This window comes from Mesocricetus auratus, unplaced genomic scaffold, assembly GCF_017639785.1.
Source record: "Mesocricetus auratus isolate SY011 unplaced genomic scaffold, BCM_Maur_2.0 Super-Scaffold_100676, whole genome shotgun sequence".
NCBI lineage: Eukaryota > Metazoa > Chordata > Mammalia > Rodentia > Cricetidae > Mesocricetus > Mesocricetus auratus.
In genome coordinates this window covers 27,595,612-27,621,560 of record NW_024429266.1, presented here as the reverse complement: position 1 = coordinate 27,621,560, position 25,949 = coordinate 27,595,612, and the positions used below count along the sequence as shown (strand labels likewise).

Genomic DNA, 25,949 nt, shown 5'->3' with positions numbered 1-25,949 from the left:
AATTCAAGTGTTGAAGAAGTGTGTGGTAAGAGAGCAGCTAATGTAAGGGCAATTTTAAGCCATGCTAGAGGAAGAAAGAGTCGAAGGAAAATTCACGTGCAAGGAAGATAGGAGGATGTGAAAGGGTGTGTCACAGGTCCAAAGACAGCAGTGAAGGACCCGGAGCCCTCTCTGATGCACAACCAGATTACTTCCTTGGCTTTGGTGAAGTGCATTTTTGGAAGCATGAGGAGATAAGTATTTTCCTAAGTAGAGGAAATAAGGTAGAAAATGTATATATTAGAGGGTTTTTTTTTATATGTAACTCAGTTTTAAGAATTATTACAGGATTTTTTTTTTTTTTTTGGTTTTTACGAGACAGGGTTTCTCTGTATTGTTTTTGAGGCTGTCAGTCCAGCCTGGCCTCGAACTCACAGAGATCCGCCTGCCTCTGCCTCCCGAGTGCTGGGATTAAAGGCGTGCGCCACCACCGCCCAGCTCAGGACTGTTTCTTTGGTACAACTGAAACAAATTAAATTGAAAGAGATTAAAGAAGGGGATTCTAGAAGTAAAGAAGGACAGATTGACAACGTCAAGAAAGCCAACAAAGCCTCCTTTGTATTTTTTGGGGGGAAAGGGTAGAAATTATACATGGGTTGTGAAAGGTGATGCTTAGTGTAGAGAACACTGGGAGAGAGTGGTGCTGATGCTGTGTGTTTCCTGAATGTCAGTCATAAGAAGTTAGGAAAGGGTAACTTTGACCTGAGGAGAAAGCCATTCTTGTTGATTTTAATTTCTGCTTCTTGTTTGATAGCCAAATGGGACTTTTAATTTTTTGAGAAAATTAAAATCTGAATGATCAGCTGACCAAATAGGAAATATTAGAGAAATAAAATTAACAAAAAAGAAAAAATTAAGCTTTAACATTGTTTCATTCTCTCATATACACAGTAAATAATTATTGAGCCTGTACTGGCACTGGTGGATATAAAGATAGAGGTCTTCCATTAGGCAAAGTGGTGCACATGATAGTCTCAGTATAAGGTGGGAGGGTCATTTGTTTCTCCTGGAGGACCTTTAAGTGGTTAGTTTTCATGCATTGTAACTCTCCCATTGCTAAATATTTACAAGTGAAATGGAAACTCAGAATTTTAGCATAGGTAGCTCAGCCTAAGGACGGGTAGCAAGGAAGCTTACCGAAGAGCGTGTCATCTAGCGGAATGTGATGAATGAGCAGGTGATAAAGGTGAGAGATGATGTGGTTAAAGTCCTTGCTGAGAGGAAAGCATCACTTCACAGCCAGCTCTTCCTTTCTTATGGTATTCAAGGACAGGCTGGAGATGGCAGGAAGTGCTCACTGAGGAAGAATTGGAGAGTGAGCACGTGGATATCCTGTAGACATGACAGTACTGAAAAGAAAAGCGTGCTGATTCTCTTCCTTTATAGGTATTTACTCAGTGAACATTTTTTGTTGGAGTAGTATGAGCAAGCTGCTAGGTTCTGTGGCTGGGGCATGGTGAGAATAGCTAAGCTGACTTCTTGTTCTTTCAGGAGCCCAGTCTCACGGTTTAGTTTGGAGGCTTTCATGTTCTTGGATCTTGCCTCTAGAAGGTGTAGTTGGGATTACTCCACTGTGCGTTTTGATTTTGTGTTTTTCATTTTCATTGTTTATAAACTGACACTAGATCTTAATAAGTACATGTGTCATACTGTATCAGAAAATGTGATTAAAATGTTGAAATATCAATCCTACATATTTGCATTTTCACATTTGGCCTTGGGAAAAATTCATTGACTTCATCAGATTTCAAAATGAGACTGGGACAAGGTAAGATTGAGAATCCTTGTCCTAGAGAACAGGAGATCAACAGGGTTCCAATAAGCATTCCTGGAATTAGAAAATGTTTTACACTTTGTTCCTTTGCTAACAGTAATCTTCCCTTCTCTGACCTATTCCTCTAAGATATCGTTTATAATACATCAGCAAATCCTTCTTGTTCACTCTTAACTTCTGATCCTACTCTCATGCTTATATTACACTATTATGTTAATTAATTGGTTGTTTGGGTGGACTCATTCCTTCTTCATTTGCGAAGTGTTTTGTGGAGTCCTCTTGTACATTCAGCACTTCCCTAAAAACTGGAGATACTGCGGTCAACAGACCAGGCAATAGCCCTTGCTCTCATAGAAGTTACAGTCTACTGGAAGGAACAGACCATGAACAGACCTTAAAAAGTGTAGTACACTGAGAGGGTATCAGAGCAGCAGCAGGGTCTTACATTTCCATTGACTGTGTCTGCCTTCTGTGGGGGCCAAGAGCAGAGGAGGAACGGTACATAATGCATAGTTGCTTTGAAGTAGGTCTCAGCAACAGTCACCTGCAAATGCTTCTTGTTTCGTCACCAATAAAACAAACAAACAAACAAACAAAATAACCCTATATGATGCGTATATCAGCTAATGTGGTTGTGCTTCTTAGAATTGCGCCTAGCATGCTGTAAGTATTACCAGGTAATTTTCCTTACTTTTTTTGAGTTCTTAGGAAATGCACCCTGAGGTACCACGCCACAGGTAGTGGGCAGGATGGGAAGACTTGAATGAGCTGCTTGGGGGTGACTTTGCTTTTAGATCTTGATTTTATGAAGTGGTTGAGTAAGATAGGACATGCTAAATGCTGCCTTTGGGGTGACAACCTTGTTCCCTTCAGAGGGGCATGTGTTGGTTGTAGTAAAGCTAAAATGATAGAGATTCAAAGACTACTGATATTGCCCCAATTAGGATGTGGAGTATTAAGAAATGAGTGGGGGGAAATATTACACTATATTACAATATATTTATTGTTTCTTAAGTAAACTGCATTGCTTTTTTGTTAAGGAAACAATAAAAGGCATACATTATGCTGAAACAATAAAAAGCATACATTATGCTGAAATAACTATTATTGTGACATTAGTAACATGTGTCTTAGTTACTATCCTATTACTGTAAAGATAAACCATAACCAAGGCAATTCTTATAAAGGAAAGTATTTAAGGACTTGCTTACAGTTTCAGAGACTTAGTCCATCATCATCTTGGTGGGGAGCATGGTGGCAGGTGGGCATGGTGCTGGGGAAGCTGAGAGCTACATCCTGATCAAAAAGCCTACCTCAGTAACACACCTGATGACTAAGCATTCAAATACATGAGCCCATAGGGGGTCATTATTACTCAAATGACAATATGTTTATAGGGCTCTTGTTTTGATCATATAGAACAATCCCATGGTGGATCAGAAAATTCATGGGAAACTTTTTTGTTTTATGATCATCACCCTTCTTGTTGTATGTCTTTTAAGATGGGAAAGAAACTTCTAGTGGAATTATGTCATTTCTAAGGAGAGCAGACTGGCTTAAGGAACTCCTCACATTTAAGATCTTCAACAGGCATACGTTCAAACTCAAATGAAGCCAAGTTGGATAATTATTAAAATCTAATAGTAGCCAAGACATTGCTAGTTTTTCTTGTAATCTGTTATAAGAAGGAAAACTGAAGCTCACAGGCAATGGGAAAATAAATGGAGAGTTAGATCAGAGCTTCCTGGAAGTATAAGAAAACTCCCCCTTTTTAAAAAATTTTTGAATGAATGATTCTGTGTTTTTTTTTTTAAGTAAATATCAAGATTTTGATCTAAGTGGGCAAATGTTACAGAATGGAATTTCTCTGAGGTGAAATGAGGATCTGCCCTTTCAAGTCAAGGGATAGTGTAATAATTAGAATGTAATTGGCCCCCATAATCTCATAGGGAGTGGCACTATTAGGAGGCGTAGCTTTGTTGGAGTGGGTATAGCCTGGTTGGAGGAAGTGTAGCACTGTGATGGTGGACTTTGAGGTATCCTATGTTCAGAATACTGTCCAGCATTTCAGTCAACTTCCTGTTGCCTACAAGATGTAGGACTCTCCCAACTACCTCTTCAGCATAGTGTCTGCCTGCATGACGCTATGCTTCCTGCCATGATGCTAATGGACAGAATCTCTGATCATAAGCAAGCCATCCCAATAAAATGTTTTCATTTGTGAGAGTTGTTGTGGTCTTGGTGTCTCTACACATCAATAAAAACCCTAAGACAGATATCATATAGCTAGTAAAATTAGAAAATTTAGTTTGAAACATTGGATAGACCAGTATAGATAATAAGGTTACTGAGCTTATAACAAATAATATATTTTTAATTCTTTTTAATTTTTAAATTAGAGTATAAGGTACCTGATTTAGTCTTAACAGTGATTCAGTGAGATACAGATGCCATTATTTACTGATATTATTGTTACCCCATTTTATCTACAAGGAGACAGAGCATAAATAAATCTTCCCAGCTCACTGGACTATTCTCTGCATTCAGATACCCACCAGACTGTCTTGTTAGGTTAGGAATGAGCATGTCATTGTATTGAAGGTTCTTAATACTCCAGAGGCTACATGCTGCACCCTCCAATCTCCAGTTTGCACACGATTCTAGCAGGTAGCTTGCATACAGATGTGTGTGACCTCCAGCCGAGCAGCAGATTCCTTGTGACATCAGAGGCTGAGCAGTCTGTGGGAGGGCTCATTGGTTCATTTGCTGACACTCACTAACCTCGGCCTTAGTACAGACTGTTGCAGAGCACATCGCTTCTTCCCTGAGTAGTTGACACTGTAGATATTAATGTCAGCAGGCGTAGGAGCTCACATCTTAGTCTCCATAGTTGGGAGACAGAAGAAGAAGGAAGGTCATAAGCTCAGGGCCAGCCTCCACAACACAATGAATTTAAGCCAGCCTGTGCTACATTAGACCTTGTTTCAAAAAAACCTGTAAAGGCCAAGACTTGGTTAATTACTAAAATATCCTAGTGATTTTCTAAACCTGTTTCTTTCTCAAAACTCATTCCTAACTAAGGTTTTTATTCAACCATATAGCAGGTGCTATTTATATGTCAAGCATTCTAGTCCATAGGATGCAGTGGTGCTGGGGAGACGAACACAAACCCACTGTCTGGCAGTCTTTGTTTTCCTGGCAAGATAGATGCCCAACAGGTAAAATAAGTACAGTGACGATATGGGGGATAAGGAAAAGATATCTGTCCAAAGATGGACAGTAAGCATGGTCTTTAAGAGTCCTTCTCCTACCGGTTTAAAAGCAACACTTGTGCTGCACAGAGTTCTCCCTAAGGAGACGTCAAGAGCAGTGTGAAGAGTAGAATGTAGCTGGAAGGCATCCTCAGGGCACTTTTAGCTCTTAGCAATAGCAGTGCACCGTCCACACATCGCCCATGATTCATTCACAGGAATCCAAGTTGGTGCGTTCTTGAGCTTAGTGGTATTTGTGTCTGAGTGTGCCATTCTTGAAGAGATCCAGCTCACCCCCGACCTCCACGGACAGTCACAGCATTCTCATACTCTTCATCACTTATGGTAGTAAATGTCAGCACCTCAACATTGTACACTGGTTGCTTACTGGACACTCACTTTCATTTCCTGTTATCACCCTATAAACATGGGAAAGAAAAGGGTTTTGTCTTTCCTTTCACTGATATTTTCAGGATATCTGGTATCTAACAAATTTTATATATCTGTGTGTGTGTGTGTGTGTGCATATATATGTATATATATATATATATAATGAATATTAGTTCAGGTAATTCTTGGTATTTCTTCAATAAATATTAACTAATATTGAATAAATAATAAATATTAAATAATTTAAGATCTCTTGAAGTTGAGAATGTAACTCAGTGATAGAGCAGTTGCCTAGTATGAGTGAGGCCCCAAGTTCAATCTAGGACCACAAAAAGGTACCTATTTTTCTTCCTATTGTTAAAATGCTATAGCATCTTTTCCCCTAAAAGACTTTACAGGAATCATATTCCTGTCAGATGTGTCCCTCTGACAGTCAGAAGGCAGGGCTTCAGTTTCCCTGGAGCAGTGCACACTGAGATGAGCCGCAGCACCAGCTGGGGCTGCTAGCATTTTGGAATCCCAGGAGGCTGGCACACATGTGCCAGATTTATCTCCCTAATACACACGTGCTATTTGTCAGCTTCAAATGTCAGCTCCCAGGGGCACTGCTTAGGACAGTAGACTGTGCATGAGATGGAAGCAAATATGCTTAAAGCTTTTTAGACTCTGGGAAATGGCCAATGTGGGATACAAGAAAGCCCATCACTTTACAACTCTATTGTGGGTAAAAAGCCAACCACACCAGTGCCAGGTTTGAGTCCAGGCTCAGGTACTATTAGCGTGAATAATGCTGAGTCATGATCTTCTCGGGATGTGGTCAGTAAGGCATTTTATTTATATCTTGATGAGACAGTCCGAATACTTGCAAGGCCAAAGAGAAGGACTTAAAGAGCCCTCCAATATGACCATGTAGGTATATGTGACCCTTTCTAATTTTGAATGTTGACTTTTTGTTTGTTAATACCATATAAGAAACAAAAATCATTATTTTATATAGTTAATTAAAAGCATGGCATTTTTTAAAGAACTTAATTCAAATATAATGAAAGTATTCACTCATGATTTAGCAACTAGTTATTCATATTATGAAAAAAGTCTGTACTTTTCATAAAAGTACTTTAAAAAGTTGTCTTACATTTGAAATAAAACCAAAGTTCAACACATTTCACATAAAAAGTGACAATAAATATGAATGAGTAACTGGGGTGTCATGTGTCTTTTCTGCCTGATTTATCCTATTAATTAGTGGAAATGGACTTTAAGTTTTAGATAAATGCCAGATTAGATGAGATAGTGTTTAAATAATTTCTATTTCTGTTTTTTCTAGACTCATACTTAGAAAGCCCTAGCACCCAAGTTATCTAGTATTTTTCCAACTTTTGCCTCTTTTTGGGTCAGTCTAGCTCCAAGAATTAATAGTTTTCCCAAAAATCCTAAAACCCATGACTAAAGTCTCATTTTAAAGTCAAGAGCTATGTATAAGCTGTCTCCCTTAACTGCAGTTTTGCTTTATAACAGTTTCAGTTACTCATCTCCAAGCATGGTCCAAAAGTAGTACATGGAAAATTCTAGAACTTTGACTTTTGTTTTAGTAGGCTATTATGATTTTCTGTATGATCCTAGTTATTCATCTTTCACTGTGCTTACTTGACAAAGTCAGCTTTATCAAAAGTTTTCTGTGTATGGGAAAAACAATGCCAGGGTTCATGCATCTGCTGGGGTCTTGAATGTATTCCTTGAAGATGGAGGATCAATAGGTGCTTACATAAATCCTATAAAATCTTTTCTCTTTTTGATTGAACTTGAAGGAGGGCAGTAAAAGTTCAGTAAGCAGTGAGCATGCATCCATGGACTTTAACAGTAGCCAGAAGAGTGGTGCTCCTAGTTCAGAAGGAAGTGTGTTGTTGTTTCCTTCTCTGCCCAAGTATAGTATACATTATAGATGCTCCTAGGAGATAATGCTTACTGTAGACCTTGACTGCCAATCTTAAAGTATCCACATAGGATTGCACTCATCTTCTGCCTGCTGAGAGGAATAGCTGGCTTGCTTTCCTTCTTCCCAGGAAGTGCAAGTACCATGTGCTATGTGGAGTGAGTCAACTTGGCCTACGTGGTTTTTGTATTGCTCTCTCCCCAGGCTGCAAATCTCTCCTTGAATCTAATTTCTCACAAGTGAAATCAGACAACGAAAACAGGGGAGTCCTCTCTGTCATGTTAGAGATGGGAAGACGCACATTTACTTCTGTTGTTTTCTTCCCACTTACTGCAGTGGCTCATCACTGCCCAGCTCATGTCAGCTAATTTGGATCACTCCCCACATGAGCAAAATTATGGAAAAGTACTAAGACTCAAGAAAAAACATTATCATTCTTATTTGTCTTCTTTTAGAAGTAAACACCCTGATTTTGGTTTTAAACTTGTGCTTATGTGTATTTTAAAGCTAAGATTAAAATATCATCCAATAACTAATATTTTGTAACACCCACTTAATTAAGTTTTACACTAATTTTATTAAATATACTCCTGCAGGCCTGGCACAGTGGCTCTCTTGGTAAAGTGATTCGGGCCTGAGCTCAGTCCCTAGAACTTATCTAAGAAAAGCCAGCTGTGGTGGCATGGTCTTGTCATTCCAGGAGTATGGAGGTGGACACAGGTGGATCTCTGATGAGGCAGCCTACTCTCCCGCATCAGGTACTGACTAGTGAGAGATCCCTCTCAAAAAAGAAGTAGTCTGGATGGCTTGAAGGATAACACCCTGATGTGCATGATGTAAAATCCCCAAAGAATCCATAAAGAAGTTACAAAAAAAAAGAATAACACCCAAGCTTGTTTTTTTGCCTCTACATGCATGCACACATATGTACACATACATACACATATATGTTTGCAACACACAAAAAATGACTTGTATAACATGGTTATTAAAAACTAAAAAGCCAGGTTGTGATGGCACATGCCTTTAATCCGAGCACTCAGGGAAGGAAGAAGGCAGACACATCTCTGAGTTTGAGATCAGCTTGGTCTACAGAGTGAGTTCCAGGCCAGCCAGGGCTGTTACACAGAGACACTCTGTCTCAGAAAACAAACAAAAAGGTGTGTAGGTCTGCAGCATGGAGCTTAGCTCACCCTCTGGCTGTTGCAGATTTTTTTTTATTAATTTTTGTAGATGTCAAGACTTGTTTCTGAATGTTTGCACGAGTTTGTATCATTACCTTCAAATCTGTTTTGGAAGGTGAAGTTCCTTAATGGATATGAAACGTGTCCATTTAAAATGTATTTTGTTTTACTCTTTGTAAAATCAAAGTAGCATAAGGGAAGACAGTTTAAATTCTTTCATGGTTTCCTTTGATTTTTCTCTGAGCAACAAGATGGATGCTGATTCCTAATGCACATTAGTATACAAAAGAACGAGTTGGTATTCAGAATACCAATTAACCTGGGGTGGTCGGAAGGCGGAGACAACACAGTCGTGACAGCATTTATCCACATATATTGCGCTGCTCTGTCCTAACCCTGCCACACTTGACACACGAGGCTTTGCAGAGCGTTCATTAAGCAGCTCACACATGAATTTTTATTAAGAATGAATGACTGTTCACCAAACAGAAATTTATCTTCTAAGTTTTTGCCCCACATAGATAATTGTATTGCCAAAGATTCTATACTCTGTTTTCTGAGTCAAACCAGCCAAAAAGAGTATAAGAAAAGGAAAGTTGGTTAACCAGTAATCTATTAGCATAAGTTCTGGCAGTAATAGATTTTGAGAATTTATTGAATTTCTGCATTTCAAATCTCCCCTTTAATTACATATGAAAGCAAAATCCAATATATAAACAGTTATATTCTTAAATGGTTGAATTACATAAATCCATGTATCACTGCACTGATTTAAAAAGAGGATTTTCTGTAGCTTAGCTTATCAATCATCAGGAATCAAATGAGGACAAATTCTGGAGAGGATGTGGGGGGGAAGGAGACCTCATTTACTGTTGGTGGAAGTGTAAACTGAGATGGCCCCTTTGGAAAGTGGAGTGGTAGCTTCTCAAAACACCACCTGACCCTCCCACGTCACTCCTGAACAGATTTCCAGTGAGCGCCACAGCCTACAGAAAGACTTGCACGCATTTCCTGCAGTTTTTCACAATAGCAAGGATGCAGAGTCAGCCTAGATGGCCATCCAGCAGATGAATAGATAATGAAAAAGTGTATACACACTCGGAGTTTTAAGGGAAATGGATAGAACTGGAAAATATTATGTAAGCAAAACCACCTAGGCTCAGAAATATGAATACTGTGTGTCCTTTCATATGCAGATACACTTTCTAAATGTTAATATATGTTTTTAGCTGGGAGTAAGTATGGGAGAAGTCAGGAAACTAAAAAGGGACCTATGTGATGGGGATAAAAGAGAGACTTGTGGGGCTGGCAATGAACACAAGCTATGAGGGAAGAGGGAGAGATAATGGAGCATCCAATGAGAAAAGCAGAAGGAGCGCTGAGGGGATGCATCAGAACTGAATATGCACATTTTTTGTCGCTGTTTCCTCAGTAAATTAATGGGTAAATAAAATTGCACAAAATATTTCCATACTAAAAAAATGCTTGCATTATTTATGATATGAAATTTCTGGAGGCTTTTTTCATGTTTATGAGAAAATGAACCAAAGTCAGCCTTTTTTCCTACTTAGTCACTTATCAACAAAATATTATAGTGTTAAAAAATAACAGTAATGGTGAATAAATAATGCAAACAGTTTAAACAGGTATTTTACTGTTTTAAATGACTTAATAATATAAGGTAAATAAATCTTTTAAAACTTGAAGTAATAAATGAATAAAGCAGCATTTTATGTTTTTTAAGCATTCATTGTAAGAGGATTGCACTAGAGAGTTCTTATGGGGACATAATATCATAGGTTCCAAAATAACCTGCTAACATGTGACGTTTGTACTGGAAATTGACTTTGTATCTTTTGAAAATCTTACAACATCATCCTTCATGTGCTCATTTAGTTCAAACTTCCTTTTTCAGTAGAAATTTAAAGCAGCTTTTAAATGCATGCAGTATAATAAGACATATAAGATAAATGAGAATGTCGGGTAGTAGAGCAAATGGTACTCAATGATACCGTGGATGCCAGGAACCCCGCTTTTACATTATGTAGTTGAAAGTAATATAATTTGGTTTTTAGACTTACCAACAACCAAATTCTATGAATTCACTGAGCATGAAACAAATGGATTGCTCACTAAAAGTTCATTGTTACCCTAAACTTGGAAGATAGTTTCTTCCTGATCTCAGGAGAACATACCATGTGACCAGCACTCACTGTCCTCAGTGATGACCAGTGTCCCAACAATAAGCTGATGCTGTCCCCCTAGTGAGTCACAATTATAAAAGAAGTCAACAGTATCTGACCCCGCCACTGCTGCAATATTTCTGCATATGCTTCTGAAAGAAATGATGGCATCCTTTTATTTCCTTTAATCTCTTCTCTATATAGATGCTTTTCTAAGTCTAATTTTAATAAGTAAGTTCAAAGTTAAACTCCCTGGAGAACAGCTACAGTGTTGATCCCTAGGAAAGTGAAGCACTCATGTGTCTCTCCGTATCTGAGCCACGTGTGTTTCCTGGAGACTGGGGAGAATAGCATGGTCATGCAGTTGAATGGATGGTGAATGGACCCAGGAAGGAGTCCACCTAGAGGCAGGACCTGGATTCATTTCGAGTAGTTTGCTGTGTAGACATGACTGGATTGTCAGGTTTCAATGCTGTACAGAACATATCACAGCACTATCATTTTAACCTGAAATTTAAAGATAGCAGAACATTGTGATCTGTTCCTTGTCTTTTGCCATAAGCACACTCATTCAAGCAAAGCGGAACAAAACCCAGTAAAATAGTCATAGGATATCTGTCCTCAAAGGCTGATTTTTCCGATGCATCCTCTCAGATGCACTTCTCACAAAAGATACCTTCAGGAGTTTGAATGAATTGATTTACTGTGTACATGAAAAATAGACAGCGCAGGTCTACACTTAGATAGAGATGGTGTGCTCTAGTCACGAAGTGGGTTCCTTTGAGGCCTATCCACTTAAGAGCTGGACAGTGCTGTCGAGAGCTGGGGGGCTGCTGGGGCTCTTTGGTTAGTTGTGTAAGTCTCAGGTTTCATCCAAGAGCAGCAGGTGGAGAAGCGGCTGCAGCTCTGTATGCAATAGCAGTACTGTGATGTATTTGAGATTCCTCAATGTAAGTTCTGGTCCGTATGCTGTGTTTCTCAGAAGTCCCAGGTAACCCTTTTGCAATTCAGTCTGTGTGGAGGTGGAGTGTGTTTAGAAATATGTGTAGTTCATAAAGCATGTTGCATAGTTTTTGAATACTTAAAATATAGGGATCAGTGCAATGCAGACCTTGTATATGAAGTGCTTCCTTGTGTGAGATGTACCAAATGCCACCAGAGATATAAAGATAAGTAAGACTCCACCCCACTTCCAGTGGGTTTGCCAACTCTGAAGAGGGCCATAAAATTTACATACTTACTGAAAATCAACTGAACAACTATTATATACTAGGCAAAGTGTATTTAGGATACAACACAGAACAATACACAAAATAGGTAATGATCTGTGGGCTTTAAAATGTTGGAATAGCCCTGTGTGATCTAGTCTGAATGTCTGGGACAGCGGTGAATGGGAGAAGAGAAGCTGGGTTGATGAGTGGCCCCGAGTGGGATGTGGACATGCATCCGTAATCTCGCCTTGCCTTGGTGGCATGGGAGGAGAGACAGGCAAATACCCAGAAGTGTTTGAGCCAGCTAGGCCGCTGTACATTTTGACAAACTGTGTGATTCCATCTCACACAAGGTATAAGGCAGCAGTTGACATCTGAGGTCGTCCTTTGACCTCCATACATGCACTGTGGCACACGTATGCCCACACACATCATACATACATGAAGATAAAAATAGTCCAGTTAAATGGTGATTACATATATGTCAAAGGAGTTTGCTTCATAATTCCCTGAGATAAACACTCCTGGAAAATATAACAAAAAGGAGCCTTGACCACTGGTAGCTAAGTTTTTCTACTCCGTCACCCATAATGAGTATAAATCTGGGCATTCCTAGTCCTTTGATTCATCCATTCATTCATCTTCTACGTCATTAATACTGATACTCCATGCACCTTTCATGGCCTTCCAGTTTGTTGTCCATGTAAAGATCACATAGTCCTTATGTAAAGATCATATGGTCCCTGCCATTAACTTTGTGTAGATTCCAAGAGTGAGCATATGTGGAAACAAATGGGATAAAAGTTTCATAATAGATGTAAGGAAGCCTGTTAGGAAACCACTAAAGTCTAAACATAATATGGGAATAAATTGTAGCAATAGGGTTGGGAAGGGGATTTGGGGCGGAGTGCTGTGCCAAAGGAAAAACTCCATATCGAGCCTTTGGGGCTCAAGGAAGAAACAGGCAGTTGGGAATGACTCCAAAGCCTTTTGCCTAGATTATGTGGCTGAAGTGTGGTTCTGTTCATGGAAGGAGAGAACTTAGGAAGAGGAAGCACTTGGAAAAAAAGATAATGAGGTTAGGTTTGGACAGGTAGAGTATAAAATTCCTGTGGAATAACCAGATGATGTTGTTGAGTAAAGGGCTGGACAGGAGTTAGGGACTAAAGTCTCATCTGAAGAGACATGCCCAGCACTAAGTATGATGGGACAGGGAGGGCCAGAAGGTAGGGATTAAAAAAAGATTGACTTGCGGGTGGTAAGATGATGGACATCGAGGAGCCAGGGACCATGTAGGATGAGTAAAGGGGAACTTTGGGAACATGGGAATGACCAGAGTGCTAAATATGAAAGAGGCTCACAAATGAAGAGAATCTGTGACAATGTAAGGACTGTGGTGCCTTTTGCCCAGAGCAGCTTAGGTGGCATTGTGGGTAAAAAGGCTGAAGAACAAACGAAGGGGAGGCTTCCTTCTACAGAGCGATGACACAGCTTTTTCAGTCTTGCATCCCTCCTGCAGCAGCGAAGACAGAGAGCAGCTTATTATGGGAGCCATTTGTTCTCTGTCCAGACGTATTTTACCTGCTGCAGACACACGCCGTTCAGTGCTCAGTGGCATTCATTTAAATGTATGCAGCCTTAGAGTAATGAAATAAATGCTCTCTCTGTTTTCAGTTTTGTGCTAGTCACCATCCTGTTTGTTTGTTTGTTTTTTAACTGCCGTGGACTTAGAGGGCAGTCATTGAAATGGAACTTCCCTCCCACTGAAGGATTACCTGAGCAGCATTTTTAGTGCTTGTGATGAGACGCGAAACAACCAGGCACTTGGGAGCTGGGCACCAGGTTGTCGAGGGGCTTGAATAGGCCAGGAATTTGATGGTTTGAAAGGTGTTGACTTTAAGTGCAAATAAATATGACTCTTTTAAGGAGTCCAATTTTCTCAGCATAACCTATCATTTATAAGTACCGAAGTTCCTTCTAAAGCATTTTTTATTTATGGTACTAAATGAAATTGTTGGTACTCAGTGTGGCCTTGTATCTGGGAGTTATTTCTGCTCATTAAGGACGGATTGTGTGTGCATGGTGGCACCATACTCACCATAGAGTATAAATAGAAGGAAGAGCAGGAATGTGTTGGGGTAATTAGGGGAATCTGTTGTAGCATGGATGGGGCTGCTGTGAGGAAAGATTGCTCTTGGCATTCACTTCCATGTTGTATGGTTGTTTATATATGTAAAATGCATATATGGCATTTCAGTTAACCAGGACCCTTTTTACATGATCCAAAATGAAAGCCTGGTCCCCATGTAGCATGGCTTGCTGCTGGTTGTCATAAGTGGAAATACTCCAAGAACACAAAGAATAGAGTGAGAAGTACACACAGTGGTCACATTGTCCCTTATTACTATCTGATGTTACTCACTGTGCATAACTATGTGGGCATATGATTGGAAGAGTATGTTTACTTCCGCTGGTGTCCCCACAGTCAGGTGGGTAGTGCATTGTGCCACATTATGACTGTCATAATGCCATGAGATGATAGGAAATTGCAGCTCCACTATAACTATGGAACCACATTCAGTACCACGTTGAGCCTATGCTCAATGTGTGTTGATTCGGCATGGCCTTACAGTGACACGTGGCTATAATTAACTCAGTGAAAACTTTCAAAACACCCTTGTCTTGTTGTGATGGTTACTCAGCATCCATGCACCATTGGTGTGCTTGGCACTGTTTCCATTTCTACATCCACAGAAGTAGTCATTTGGTAACTTAGCCAGTATATCTAAGAACTTGTATACTGGTGATCAGTTTCCCAGTTCACTTCTGTCTTACTGCTTGTCAACCTGATTAGCTGAGCTCAAACCCACTGGGCTGCCTTCCCATCATCTCTCCCTTTCTTTAAGACTTTTGCCCAAATGTTGCTACATTCTCTTATTGTGCTCTTGTATCTATTGCTGTAACTATCTCAGCCTCCTTAAGTCCAGGGCTATTTGTGGCCATTTTTCTCTCTGAAGATGATCTAATGCCAAGCAGATTTAGTTTTTAAAACTATAAAATCAATACCATGAAACTGGTTTATTTTAAATAAAGTTAAGATGCTTACTAACCTTATAAAATTTTCACAGTAATCTTATTTTATGTGGCTCTTATAATCCACTGGTAAAAAGAAATGTGATTATGTTTGTCTCTTAGAACAATGTATTATATCCTGGGCCTGTGACTGTTCTAATGCTGTGAAGAAACACGGAGGAGACTAGTGCAACTTTCATAAAGAAAGCCCTTACGTGGGGGCTGGCTTATTGTTTCAGAGGTTTAATCTATTGTCATCTTGGCAGGCAGCGTGGTGGTGGGGAGCATGGCAGCAGGCAGGGAGAAGTAGCTGAGAGCGACATCCTGATCCATATGCAGAGAGTGGGATGAGGCCTGGATCTGGCATTGGCTTTTGACACCTCAAAGCCCACCCACAGTGACACACTTCCTCCAAGAAGACCAAACCTACTCCAACAAGGCCGTACCTCCTAATTCTGCTAATCGTTTGAAATAGTTTCACTCCCAGGTTACTAAGCATTCAAATATATGAGCCCATGGGAGCCATAGTTATTCATATTCAAACCACCACACTAAAGCAGAAAAGATGACTCAGTAGGTAAAGGAGCCTGCTGCCAAATCTAACCATTTGAGTTCAGTCCCTGAGTCTCATATGGTGGCAGAGAACTGACACTTAGGTTGTCCCTCCTCTCTCTCAGTCTCTGTCTGTCTGTCTGTCTGTCTGTCTGTCTGTCTGTCTCTCTCTCTCTCTCTCTCTCTCTCACACACACACACACACACACATCACAAATTAATATTTAAAAATTTTATACTGGTTAATATAAATTTTTCAGTGATCAAAATTTTCATGTATTCATGTTGTTTCCAAGAAAAATTAGCACCCTCAATATATAATTTGGATTTTATAAACTAAAATGATTAAGATGTTTCATGTAGTGAATGATTTTTCTTATCAATACCGTATTAGTAATTTTAACCTATATATGTATTCGTATTTCATAGGAGATCGCCCGGCATTTACGTCCTGAGACCCTCAGAGCAATCTTTGGTAAAACTAAGATTCGGAATGCTGTTCACTGTACAGATCTGCCGGAGGATGGGCTCCTAGAGGTGAGACAAAGCAGCTTGAGAATCCTGCTTATGCTTCATGATCACCAGTAATCTCCACAGTTCTTGCACATCTCAAACCATTTAATTGTCTGGGATTACATTGGTTTTGGCCATCCAACAACTTTATACTAATAGCTAACTAGATCAAATATACCTGAGTGTGCACCCATGGTCCCAGGTCCTCCAGAGAACTCACACAGATCCACCTGCCTTTGCCTCCCAAGTGTAGAGATGAAATGCTTGACCTCTACCACCCAGCAAGAATGAAATCAATGTGTGTAATACGTAACAATGTAAAAAAGTAGTAAGGAGGTCCCTCAAAAATGTAAAGCTACAAATTCTACATGATCAACAATATATTCAAAAGAATTAAAAACACGACTCAATGCTGGCCCTGGTGGTGTGTACACACCTTTAATCCCAGTACTTGGGCAACAGAGACAGGCAGATCTGTGAGTTCAAGACCAACTAGGGTTACATAGTGAGATCCTCTCTCAAAACAAAAGCAGGGTACACACTGTTCCTGATGGCCATGTGTTTATAACAGCATCATCCATAATGGCCAAAACCTGGAAGAAGTTCAAAGGCCCACCAGCAGATGAATGGATAAGTAAAATGTAGCATATATGTATGAAGGATATTCTCGCAGGTCTTGCAACAGGAGTAAACCTTGATGACATTATGCTAAGTGAAATAAGCCAGTTTCAAAAAGTAAAATATTATATGATTACTGTTATGAGATAGCTAGAGTTGTGTTTGCTAGGGACTACAGATAAAATAAAGAGAAAGTTATAGTTGAGTTGGTAGAGGAGTTTTTGGTAGTAAAGGGTTATGGAAATGGATGATGATGGTTGCCCAAAGCATAGTATAGTTGAAATTATAGTCTACACCTAAAATAGAAAAGCCAAAAAAATTACTCTTAGGCCAAAAGTAAAGGAAAAATCAACTGGTTTTTTATTGAAAATAAATTATTTCTTCATATAATATATCCTGATGATAATAGATCCCTCCACCCCGCTACTTATCCCAGTCCCTCCCCACCTCCCATCCCATCCATATCCACTCAATTTCTGTCTCTCACTAGGAAAGAACAGACTTCTAAAAGATAAAAACAAGAAAAAACAAAATAAAATATAATAAGATAAAGCTATCACATTAAAGTTGGACAAGGCAGACCCACAGATGGAAAAGAGCCCAAGAGAAAGCACAAGATTCAGAGATCTAGTCATTCACCCATTCGAGAGTCCCATAAAAATACTAAACTGATGCTGGGAGTGGTAGCACACACCTTTAATCCTAGCACTCCAGAGGCAGAAGCAGACAGATCTCTTGAGTTTGATGTCAGCCTGGTCTAAAGGATTGTAATAACCAGGGATGTTATACAGAGAAACCCTGCCTCAAAAAGCAAAAAAGAAAAAGAAAAGAAAAAAACTAAACTGAAAGTTATAACGTATATCAGAGAACTTGGTGCAAACGTGTGCAGGCTCTATGCTTGCTGCCTCAGTCTTTATGAGTTCATAGGAGCTTTGCTCAGTTGATTTAGAGGGCCTTGTTTGCTTGGTGTCCTCCGTCTCCTCTGGCTCTTACACTTTTTCCACCTCCTCTTTCACTGGGTTCCCTAAGCTCTGTGGGGAAGTATTTGATGGAGATAGCCTATTTAGAGCTGTGTGTTCCAAGGTGTGTGTGTGTGTGTGTGTGTGTGTGTGTGTGTGTGTGTGTGTGTGTGTGTGTGATGCCTGGTTGTGGGTCTCTATATTGGTTCCCATATGCTATAGGAAGAAGCTTCTCTGATGCTGGCTGAGCAAGATGCTGATCTATGAGCATAGCAAAATATCTTTAGGAGTTATTTTATTATTCCTTTTTTTCTTTTAGACCCATAGATTTTGGTTTTACCCTAGATCTGTGGTTCTTGGTTACCCAAGCAGTATAGGGCATGGGTTCCATCTCATGGAGTAGGCCTTAAGTCAAATCAGACATTGTTCAGTTACTCCTACAAGCTTTGGGCCACCTTTACTCTAGCATATTTCACAAGCAAGAGAGCATTGTACATCAAAGGTTTTCTATCTGGGTTGGTTTTTATGTTTCTCTTTTGGTACTCTGCCGAACATCAAACAAAGCTTCCAGTACCAGGACTGGGTTACACCCAATTGCGTTGTTGACCAAAGAGGTCCCATGGAGATCCCTAAACAGCAAGACTGTTGCCAAGAAATAGATTATTTTCCACAAACTGACATTGAGGTCCCACTGCTGAGGACAACACCCACACAACTTATTGAACATGTCACCTACATAGAACCTTCACCCAAAAGAAGAATTTTTAAGAAATTATTTTTTTCTTGACATAAGGTGTCACTAGGTAGGTCCAGCTGCCCTAGTGCTTGCTATGTACACCAGGCTGACAATTAAACTCACAGAGAACAGCCTGCCTGTGCCTCCCAAGTGCTGAGGTTAAAGACATGTGTTACCATGCTCTGGCCTGAAAAAAATTTTTATTACCATTTTTAATTTTTTTGTGTCAATTAAAAGATGAATAATAGCTGGGTAGTGATGGTACACACCTTTAATCCCACTACTCAGGAGACAGAGGCAGGCGGATCTCTGAGTTCAGGGCCAGTCTGGTCTACAGAGCGAGTTCCAGGACAGTCATGGCCACTCTGGAAACCCTCTCTTGAAAAATCTGCATAAATGGCCCAAAATGACTGCTACTCTTAATATATATATTCTTACTTGTATAATAAAATTCATTAGACATTTTAAGATTATTTCTACCTTTAAAGTCACATATAGAAAACGATTTCTCGGATATTTATTTGTTTTCATCTAATGGAAATGTCAAGCCACATGGAATTTGTTTGACATTTTATGTGAGCTATCACATACAGTGTTACCCTAGCAATTCTTATCAGCTTTAGTTTTATTGCTATAGAGGATGACTCCATTATTTTCATCAAGATTTTCTGGTATAGCTGAAGACATCATTTTACTAAAATCTTACCTAAATTTTGCACCCTAGTGAAAATTTTAGATGCACTTGTTAAATATAATTATCTTTTTATCTTGTTAAATAAAATGTACTTTTTAATTATCAAAAAGTAGTGTTTACTATAAGTTCATCTATTTTATAACAACATTCCCTTCTCCTTTTGACACACTGAAACTTATATGTTAGGTTTGAATAGAAACTGTTAGTGAAGCTGAAGTCCTGCTGACCATTGCTTTCTACCCATCAATGTATACCTATGGCTTTTGCTCATATAATTTGAAACAGACTTATTGCTCACAGTTTAGGAAGACATTTAAATGTAAAAGGATTAAATATGTTCAGCCAAACTATACTGAATATTTCATTGCAAATTAGTACTGTGAAATTTAGAGGGAGGAAGAATTATAGAAGCCAGAGGGGTCAAGGACATCTCAAGAAAACATACAGAAACAACTAACCTGGGCTCATAGGAGTTCAGAGAATCTAAACTGACAGCCAGGGTATCTACATGGGACTGGCCTAGGCCCTTTACATATATGAGACAGTTGTGTAGCTTGGCCTACTTGTGGGACTCCTAGCAGTTTGAACGGGCAGTTCCTAACACTTTGGCTGGCTTTTAGGAACCTGTTGCTTACTGTGTTGCCTTGCCCAGCCTTAATACAAGGTAAGCTGCTTAGTCTTACAAAAAAAAAAAGTCCAACTGAACTATACTGGATATTTCATTAATCAAAATCTAGAAGTTGGAGTTCTGTCAGCATCAGCACCCAGCATGTGACTAATGTATACTTAATGTGATGGGGATAATTCACTGTTTCTTCCTGTGCCCACTTCTCCTATCAGTATAATGTGTAATGTAATGGAGAATTCTTCTAGAGCCAAGAATGTTCTCTTGTTTGGGGCTTAACTCTGTAGTGTGCTGCTTGGTTTTCTCTCATGTCATGAATACAGAAATCTGCTTTCTTTGGAAACCACTAGTCATGGTGAGGCCGGCTTTGTGGTCGTAGGAGCAAGTGGCCATGATGGATTTAGCATATGAGAGGTCCTAGGATGACTTCACTGGCAGTGTTCTCTGATGCTCTGCTAGCTGCACCTCTGATGCTCTGAGATTTCTGTTCCAAAGAAAATATTAGTGAGAAGAAGGTCAGCTCAGCAAGTCACAGAGAGTGCTCAGCTTTCTATTATGGGCAAGCTGTTAAGGAGGTGTGTCCAGTGTAGATGAGACTGAAGTAAAGAGGCTCTCAAATTGCTATGTTGGACAACTATGTGGCAACAGTTACTGAAAACCTGCAGGCTTTCCCATACAATTTGTCCCCACATTCTGCTTCTTAAGATACAGTTAAATTGGGATGATTGACAGCAAGGCTACAGTGTGTGCAGCTACTGTGAATCCTTGTTGCTCCATGACACTGTAAATCTGGGTTCAGAGGTCCATGTGTGTGTATTCACAACACTGTGCTTCCCCGTGCTGTAAAGGGGCCACCAGAAATCAAATATCTTCCAGCCAAACTGCTCATCTCACTGAACCCAGGTTCCCCCATTCTATGAACTGAAGATAACAGTACTTGCCTTGTCAAATGGCACAGTGCTTGAAATAAACAGTAGTTGCTTAATTACAGTGCAGGGTCTGTTTGTGCATATATACTTTTTCGTGACATCTTTCATACCCTGGCTTGCCCTTCCTTCCTTCCTTCCTTCCTTCCTTCCTTCCTTCCTTCCTTCCTTCCTTCCTTCCTTCCTTCCTTCCTTCTTTCCTTCCAGACAAGATCTTATTGTGTAGATCTGGCTGGCCTCATACTCACAGAGATCTGTCTGCCTCTGCCTCCCAAGTGCTGGGATTAAAGGCATGAGACACCAAACTGAGATTATCTTCCTTGTAAAATCACTTCAGTATATGATTTTTGAAAGGAAAGGGACAATGGTTTGCTGAATGAAAAACATGTAGCATTGCTCTTTTTATCTTAATGAAAACTCTGTAACAGTAAGCCCTGTCCCTGGTTGTATGAGACTCACCAAGGCAGTTTTCAAAGCAGTTTTTAAAGTACCAAGACAGTCACTGGAGATCCACCATGGAGGGCCTCACCCTCTCTGGGGATTGGAGTGAAGATTGAGTGGGGTACTGGGAGACCTGGTGGAAGGGCAGGGGAGGAGGGGAGGGAGAGGGAGCTGGGATTGACATGTGAAACAAGCTTGTTTCTAACTTAAATAAGAAACAAAACAAAAACCCCAAAATAAATAAAGTACCAAGACTCACTTCCTGAGAGTCTACTTAAAACTTGCTGGAGGTGCCGGGCGTTGGTGGCGCACGCCTTTAATCCCAGCACTCGGGAGGCAGAGGCAGGCAGATATCTGTGAGTTTGAGGCCACCAAGCCTGATGACCTGACTCTCGTAGGTTGTCCTCTGACCTCCATGCACAAGCTGTGTTATACACAAATAACATAATTTTTTAAATGAAAAAAAATCTGTTTTTGAGAAAAGTCACAAGTACAATAACCACAGAAAGCTCTGTGAAAGTGAGATGCCACCATGTCCCATATTCCTAAGTACTTTAATGATAATTTCTAACACAAAAGACCTTTTCCCTCAAATCCATGAAGAGCATCCATGGTTATATTGGACGTGACCATTACATATTGCTGCCATCTCAGACTCCGAGTCCGTCAGGTGTCTCAAAGTTTATTAACAAAAGCACTTAGGTCAGACTTGTTCATTTCATTTTCTGCTTAAATCTTCTCACTCTGGCATAGCCACTTGGTTTTTCCAATTAATTTCCAATTAATTTTCATGACTTTGAAATCTTTGAAAATCACAAAAAATTCTAAACAAGTCAATTCATTTATTTCTTTGGCAATCAGGATTTTCACTTTATCTTCAAACCTGATGCTGACTAGTTCATTTTGCTGATGGTATGTTATTCATAAGGAGCCATTAGTTCCTCATTGATCAAGAAATGAACAACACCCTTTTTATTTTGTGGCACAGCCTGATCCACCTCAAGGACAGTCCTAATCTTACCCTGGTACTGGAGGTCATCAAGGGTCATCTCTCATTTCCCCAGCCTTCACTGAAGAAAACACCCAGTTCTCTGCCTGTTTTGCTTCCATAGTCTGTTCAAGGACTCTCTTGTCTTGTGACCTCCACTAAGAATATGAAACACTTGAAATCCCCAAAGCTGCTGAATGGACTGTGGTAGCATATTCAAGAATATCTGAATTCTGTATACCAGGGCCATAGGTCAATCATCCTCCACTCAGATATTTATAATTGAAAATTTAAACACATTGCTTCCTGGACTGGGAAGCTGGCTCAGTGGGTAAGAGCACCTATACAATCATGAGGACCTGAGTTTGAGTCCTTAGTATCCACCTGAAAAGACACATGTGGCCACATGTACCTGTCACCCAATGCTGGACAGAAGGGAGGATGGAGTAGGAGAATCATTGAGGGTTGTATCCAGCCTACATACAAACCAGAAAGCTCCTGTTTCAGTGAGAAAGCCTGTCTTAAAGGGACAGGGCAGAGAGCCATAGGAAGGGTACCCAACATTCTCCTCTGGTCTCCACATGTATGCATAGGTATACACAAGTACACACACAAATGTATATATACATTTATACCTCTCTCTCTCTCTCTCTCTCTCTCTCTCTCTCTCTCTCTCTCTCACACACACACACAAACTGTTGAGAACATCAGTAAACAGATTACAAGGATCTTTCTCCCTAGTCTCTAATAATAATTACATTAATTGTTCTATATGATGGTGAAATGTGCACCTTCCCTCTGTTTTTCTTTTCCAAACATCCTGTAGTATGGTTATATCACTTTTTTGATTGCCAGCTGGAACTTAAGAGGCATTTAAATATTCTATGCATAAGCAGTTGGTGAAAGCAAGTCTGAATTGAAACAAGTCATTGTGAATACATTCTTGTTGTGATTAGACAGGCCTAGGTTTACTGGCCGTGGTTAGTGGTTAGCACAGGCCTCTCCACATCCTGACACTTGTGATTTACCCTTAGTTATAGTTTCTGTCTTGAAGGAAGCAGAGTTGTGATTCTTACATGTGTACTGTCAAAAAAGGAACACGATGTACAAAGACAAGATCAAACAGCTTTCTCTTAGGATCTAAAAATAGTCTGGCAAGGCTGGTGCTTTGGCCCAGAAGTGGGAAGTGACAAGTTAGAAGAATTACTGGAGGCATTGTAAAATCATGTGAGGACATCTGAACTTCATCCAGAGCCACTAATGATCCCAGTGAAGGTTCTGTGTAGGGGAACATAGTCATGTCTGTGTTAGGTAGAGCATTCTGGAAAGTAAGGAGAACCTGTCGGCTGACTCTCCACGCTCTGTCTCAGCTCCGCCGCCTGTTGTGGGGCAGTGCTTTTCAAAGTGAGCAGCAGTGTGGAGTCTCCTGGAGGCTTTTTAAAACAGTCTACAGTGCTCCTCTTCCGTCTCTGATTGGCTAGATCTGGCCAAGCCTGAGAGCTTGCTTTTCTAACAAGTTCTCCTTTGGCATTGTTGCTGTTGGATCAGGATGCCACACTTGGACAGCCGCTACCCTAAGACAGAGAAACTGCACACTCTCACTGTTATTTTCTCTCGGTTAGTGTCCAACTTTAGGACTTCTCAGAGATGGACATTTCAAAAAAACAAGACACCTGAAGACACTAGGAAAAATCATTTCCTGTCAGCATCATCATTGTTTTGTTTTAAAATGAAATTTCATATCCAACAATATGAATTATTCTTTCAATTGACTGAATTCAGCTTTACCCAAAGCTCACTTTATGGTATAAAGAAAGTGCAGTGGTAGAAGTCATCTGCTACCTGGGCAGCAGGAAAAGCAGCCCTGTCTCATGTTGATAGTTGAAAAACAGCCATGAAAATCACTACATGTTTTCTACTTTTGCTGGCCACTTGGCTCAGGCAGCTAGCTCATGTCTGTGAGAAAATTCCCCTTTTTCTAGGTGGCAATGCCACCAAGCCTGGCATAATACACTTTTAGATGCCCTGGTTTTCCCATTTTCCTGGGAAGTGATGAAAATCTGTCCTAGATGACTGTCATTTGTGGAGAGGCAGTCAGCAGCCATAGATGTTCCTCATTAAGTGTGGAATCTTTGCACTCTTGGCTTTATTCAGAGCCGATGTAGAAGACATGTATTATGTTTCATAGCTCAAAAAGGAATGTAAATCGTTTAAGATTCCTTAAGTCACATTGGATTTTATTCATGCTAAAGAAAAGTGTTCAAAATAAAACACACAACTAAAATCCTTTCTAATTGTGTGGAGAGGTCGAATTTTTTTTCATGTCTAGAATAAGTAAGCTCAAATACCACAAGTGTTAATCCTAAAAACTATATTCAGCTTTGACCAGTTGACAAATAGGGGTCAAATCTTACAGTTTTCCATTTCAAAAGTCAAACTTAAAAAAAAATAACATTAGGTTCTTCAGTATGATGTATAGAATTTAAAAATAACTTTTCTTAATTTTAAGTTAATGAATTTCACTTATTTCTGGTAAGAATGGTCATTTCTCTGGATGCTGTTTTATTCCAACCTTTAAGGAAGTGAGAGTTAGGTCAGTATAGCAGGGAATGTCTGCTTGCAGAGTTGAGTTGTAGCGTGAATATCAACAATGCTGACAGCCAATGAGTACGGAAGGATTGGAAACAGTAAACATGAGAACTTAGTGGAAGCATTGTAGCTATGGCTGAAGGAACCAGGGAAGTTTCACTGTGGAGACAGCACTAGAGAAGGCCTTCAAGAACAAAGCTGATTTTATAATGTGCCAAAAAAAAAAAAAGATGTGGCAAGCTGTTGTTAAGGGACACTGAGTTTATTAAATCTGGATGAAATAGAGGGCTGTTTTAATAAATTATGGGAGATAAATATGGAAATATGAATTACAGAGAAGCTATGGAACCTTTGGAAGTTTTCTGGTGACAAAAAGCATAATAAAAGTAATAAATTCTATTTACCAAGCAATGTATGCTGCATTTGTTAAATGGTTTGCTTGAGTCACCTGAAAATTCTCTTATCTCCAGTTTGTACATGAGAGTATTGCTCTCATGAGTGAAATGAGCCCAAAATCCAAACCCAAGTCTGTCTCAAGTTCCAAACCTAATGCTTTTTTTCACCAGAAAACTAGAACCAAGATGGCTAAAAAAATTTAAATTCAAGAGCCAGTTTATTTATTTATTGGTAAGACTCCATGACTACTAGATACATGTACATTTTGTTGATGGTCTGCTGGAGCCCGCTGTAGGTAATCTTGAGAGATTTTTTTTCTATGCATAACAAACAGTAGCTCCCTTGGCTGTGGAAAACTGAAAAATGACGCGGTAGAGTCCCCTTAACCAAAGATGGAAATTTAACATGGATAGTAATGGGAACATATGTTCTGCTCATCCAGTAAGAAGTCTAAAGGACACAGTAGCCCCGATATTTAGAAATGTCCTGCTGTGAGCAGCAATCCATATCTACATGAATACCATTCTTCTGCAGCCTCTGCTCCGTGTGAACATTGGCTTATTTTTTATGTTAGTTATTCAATTCCCAGTGGCTAGGCATTCAATACACTGTTCTCAAAATTCATTAATATTAAAAGTGATGGCTAATATTTAAGTACATCGAGTGCATCTTGAATCAGACTATATCTGGGTTTAAATTCCAGATCTGCCCACTTACTTGATATTTAAGAAAGTTGTCTAAACTGTATACCTCAATCCCTCATTTTAAGACTAGGATAATAATCATAATACTTATCTCAGAGGATAGAGTTGGGCACAGATGATTGTGTTAAACCAATAAGAACAGATTAAATTAGGGACTGGAGAGATGGTTCA

The 25,949-nt window shown here is 39.7% G+C and overlaps 1 protein-coding gene across 6 annotated transcripts in view; it reads left to right on the top strand.

The window, feature by feature from the left end:
• Positions 1 to 25,949, top strand: part of Nme7 (NME/NM23 family member 7) — a 126,490-nt gene that overhangs the window by 73,502 nt on the left and 27,039 nt on the right. For all 6 annotated transcript variants that reach the window (XM_021227932.2, XM_021227931.2, XM_013114304.3 and 3 more), the window contains one exon: positions 16,019 to 16,126. In XM_021227932.2, the coding sequence (XP_021083591.1) occupies positions 16,019 to 16,126 (108 nt within the window). The remainder of the gene's footprint in view (positions 1 to 16,018; positions 16,127 to 25,949) is intronic.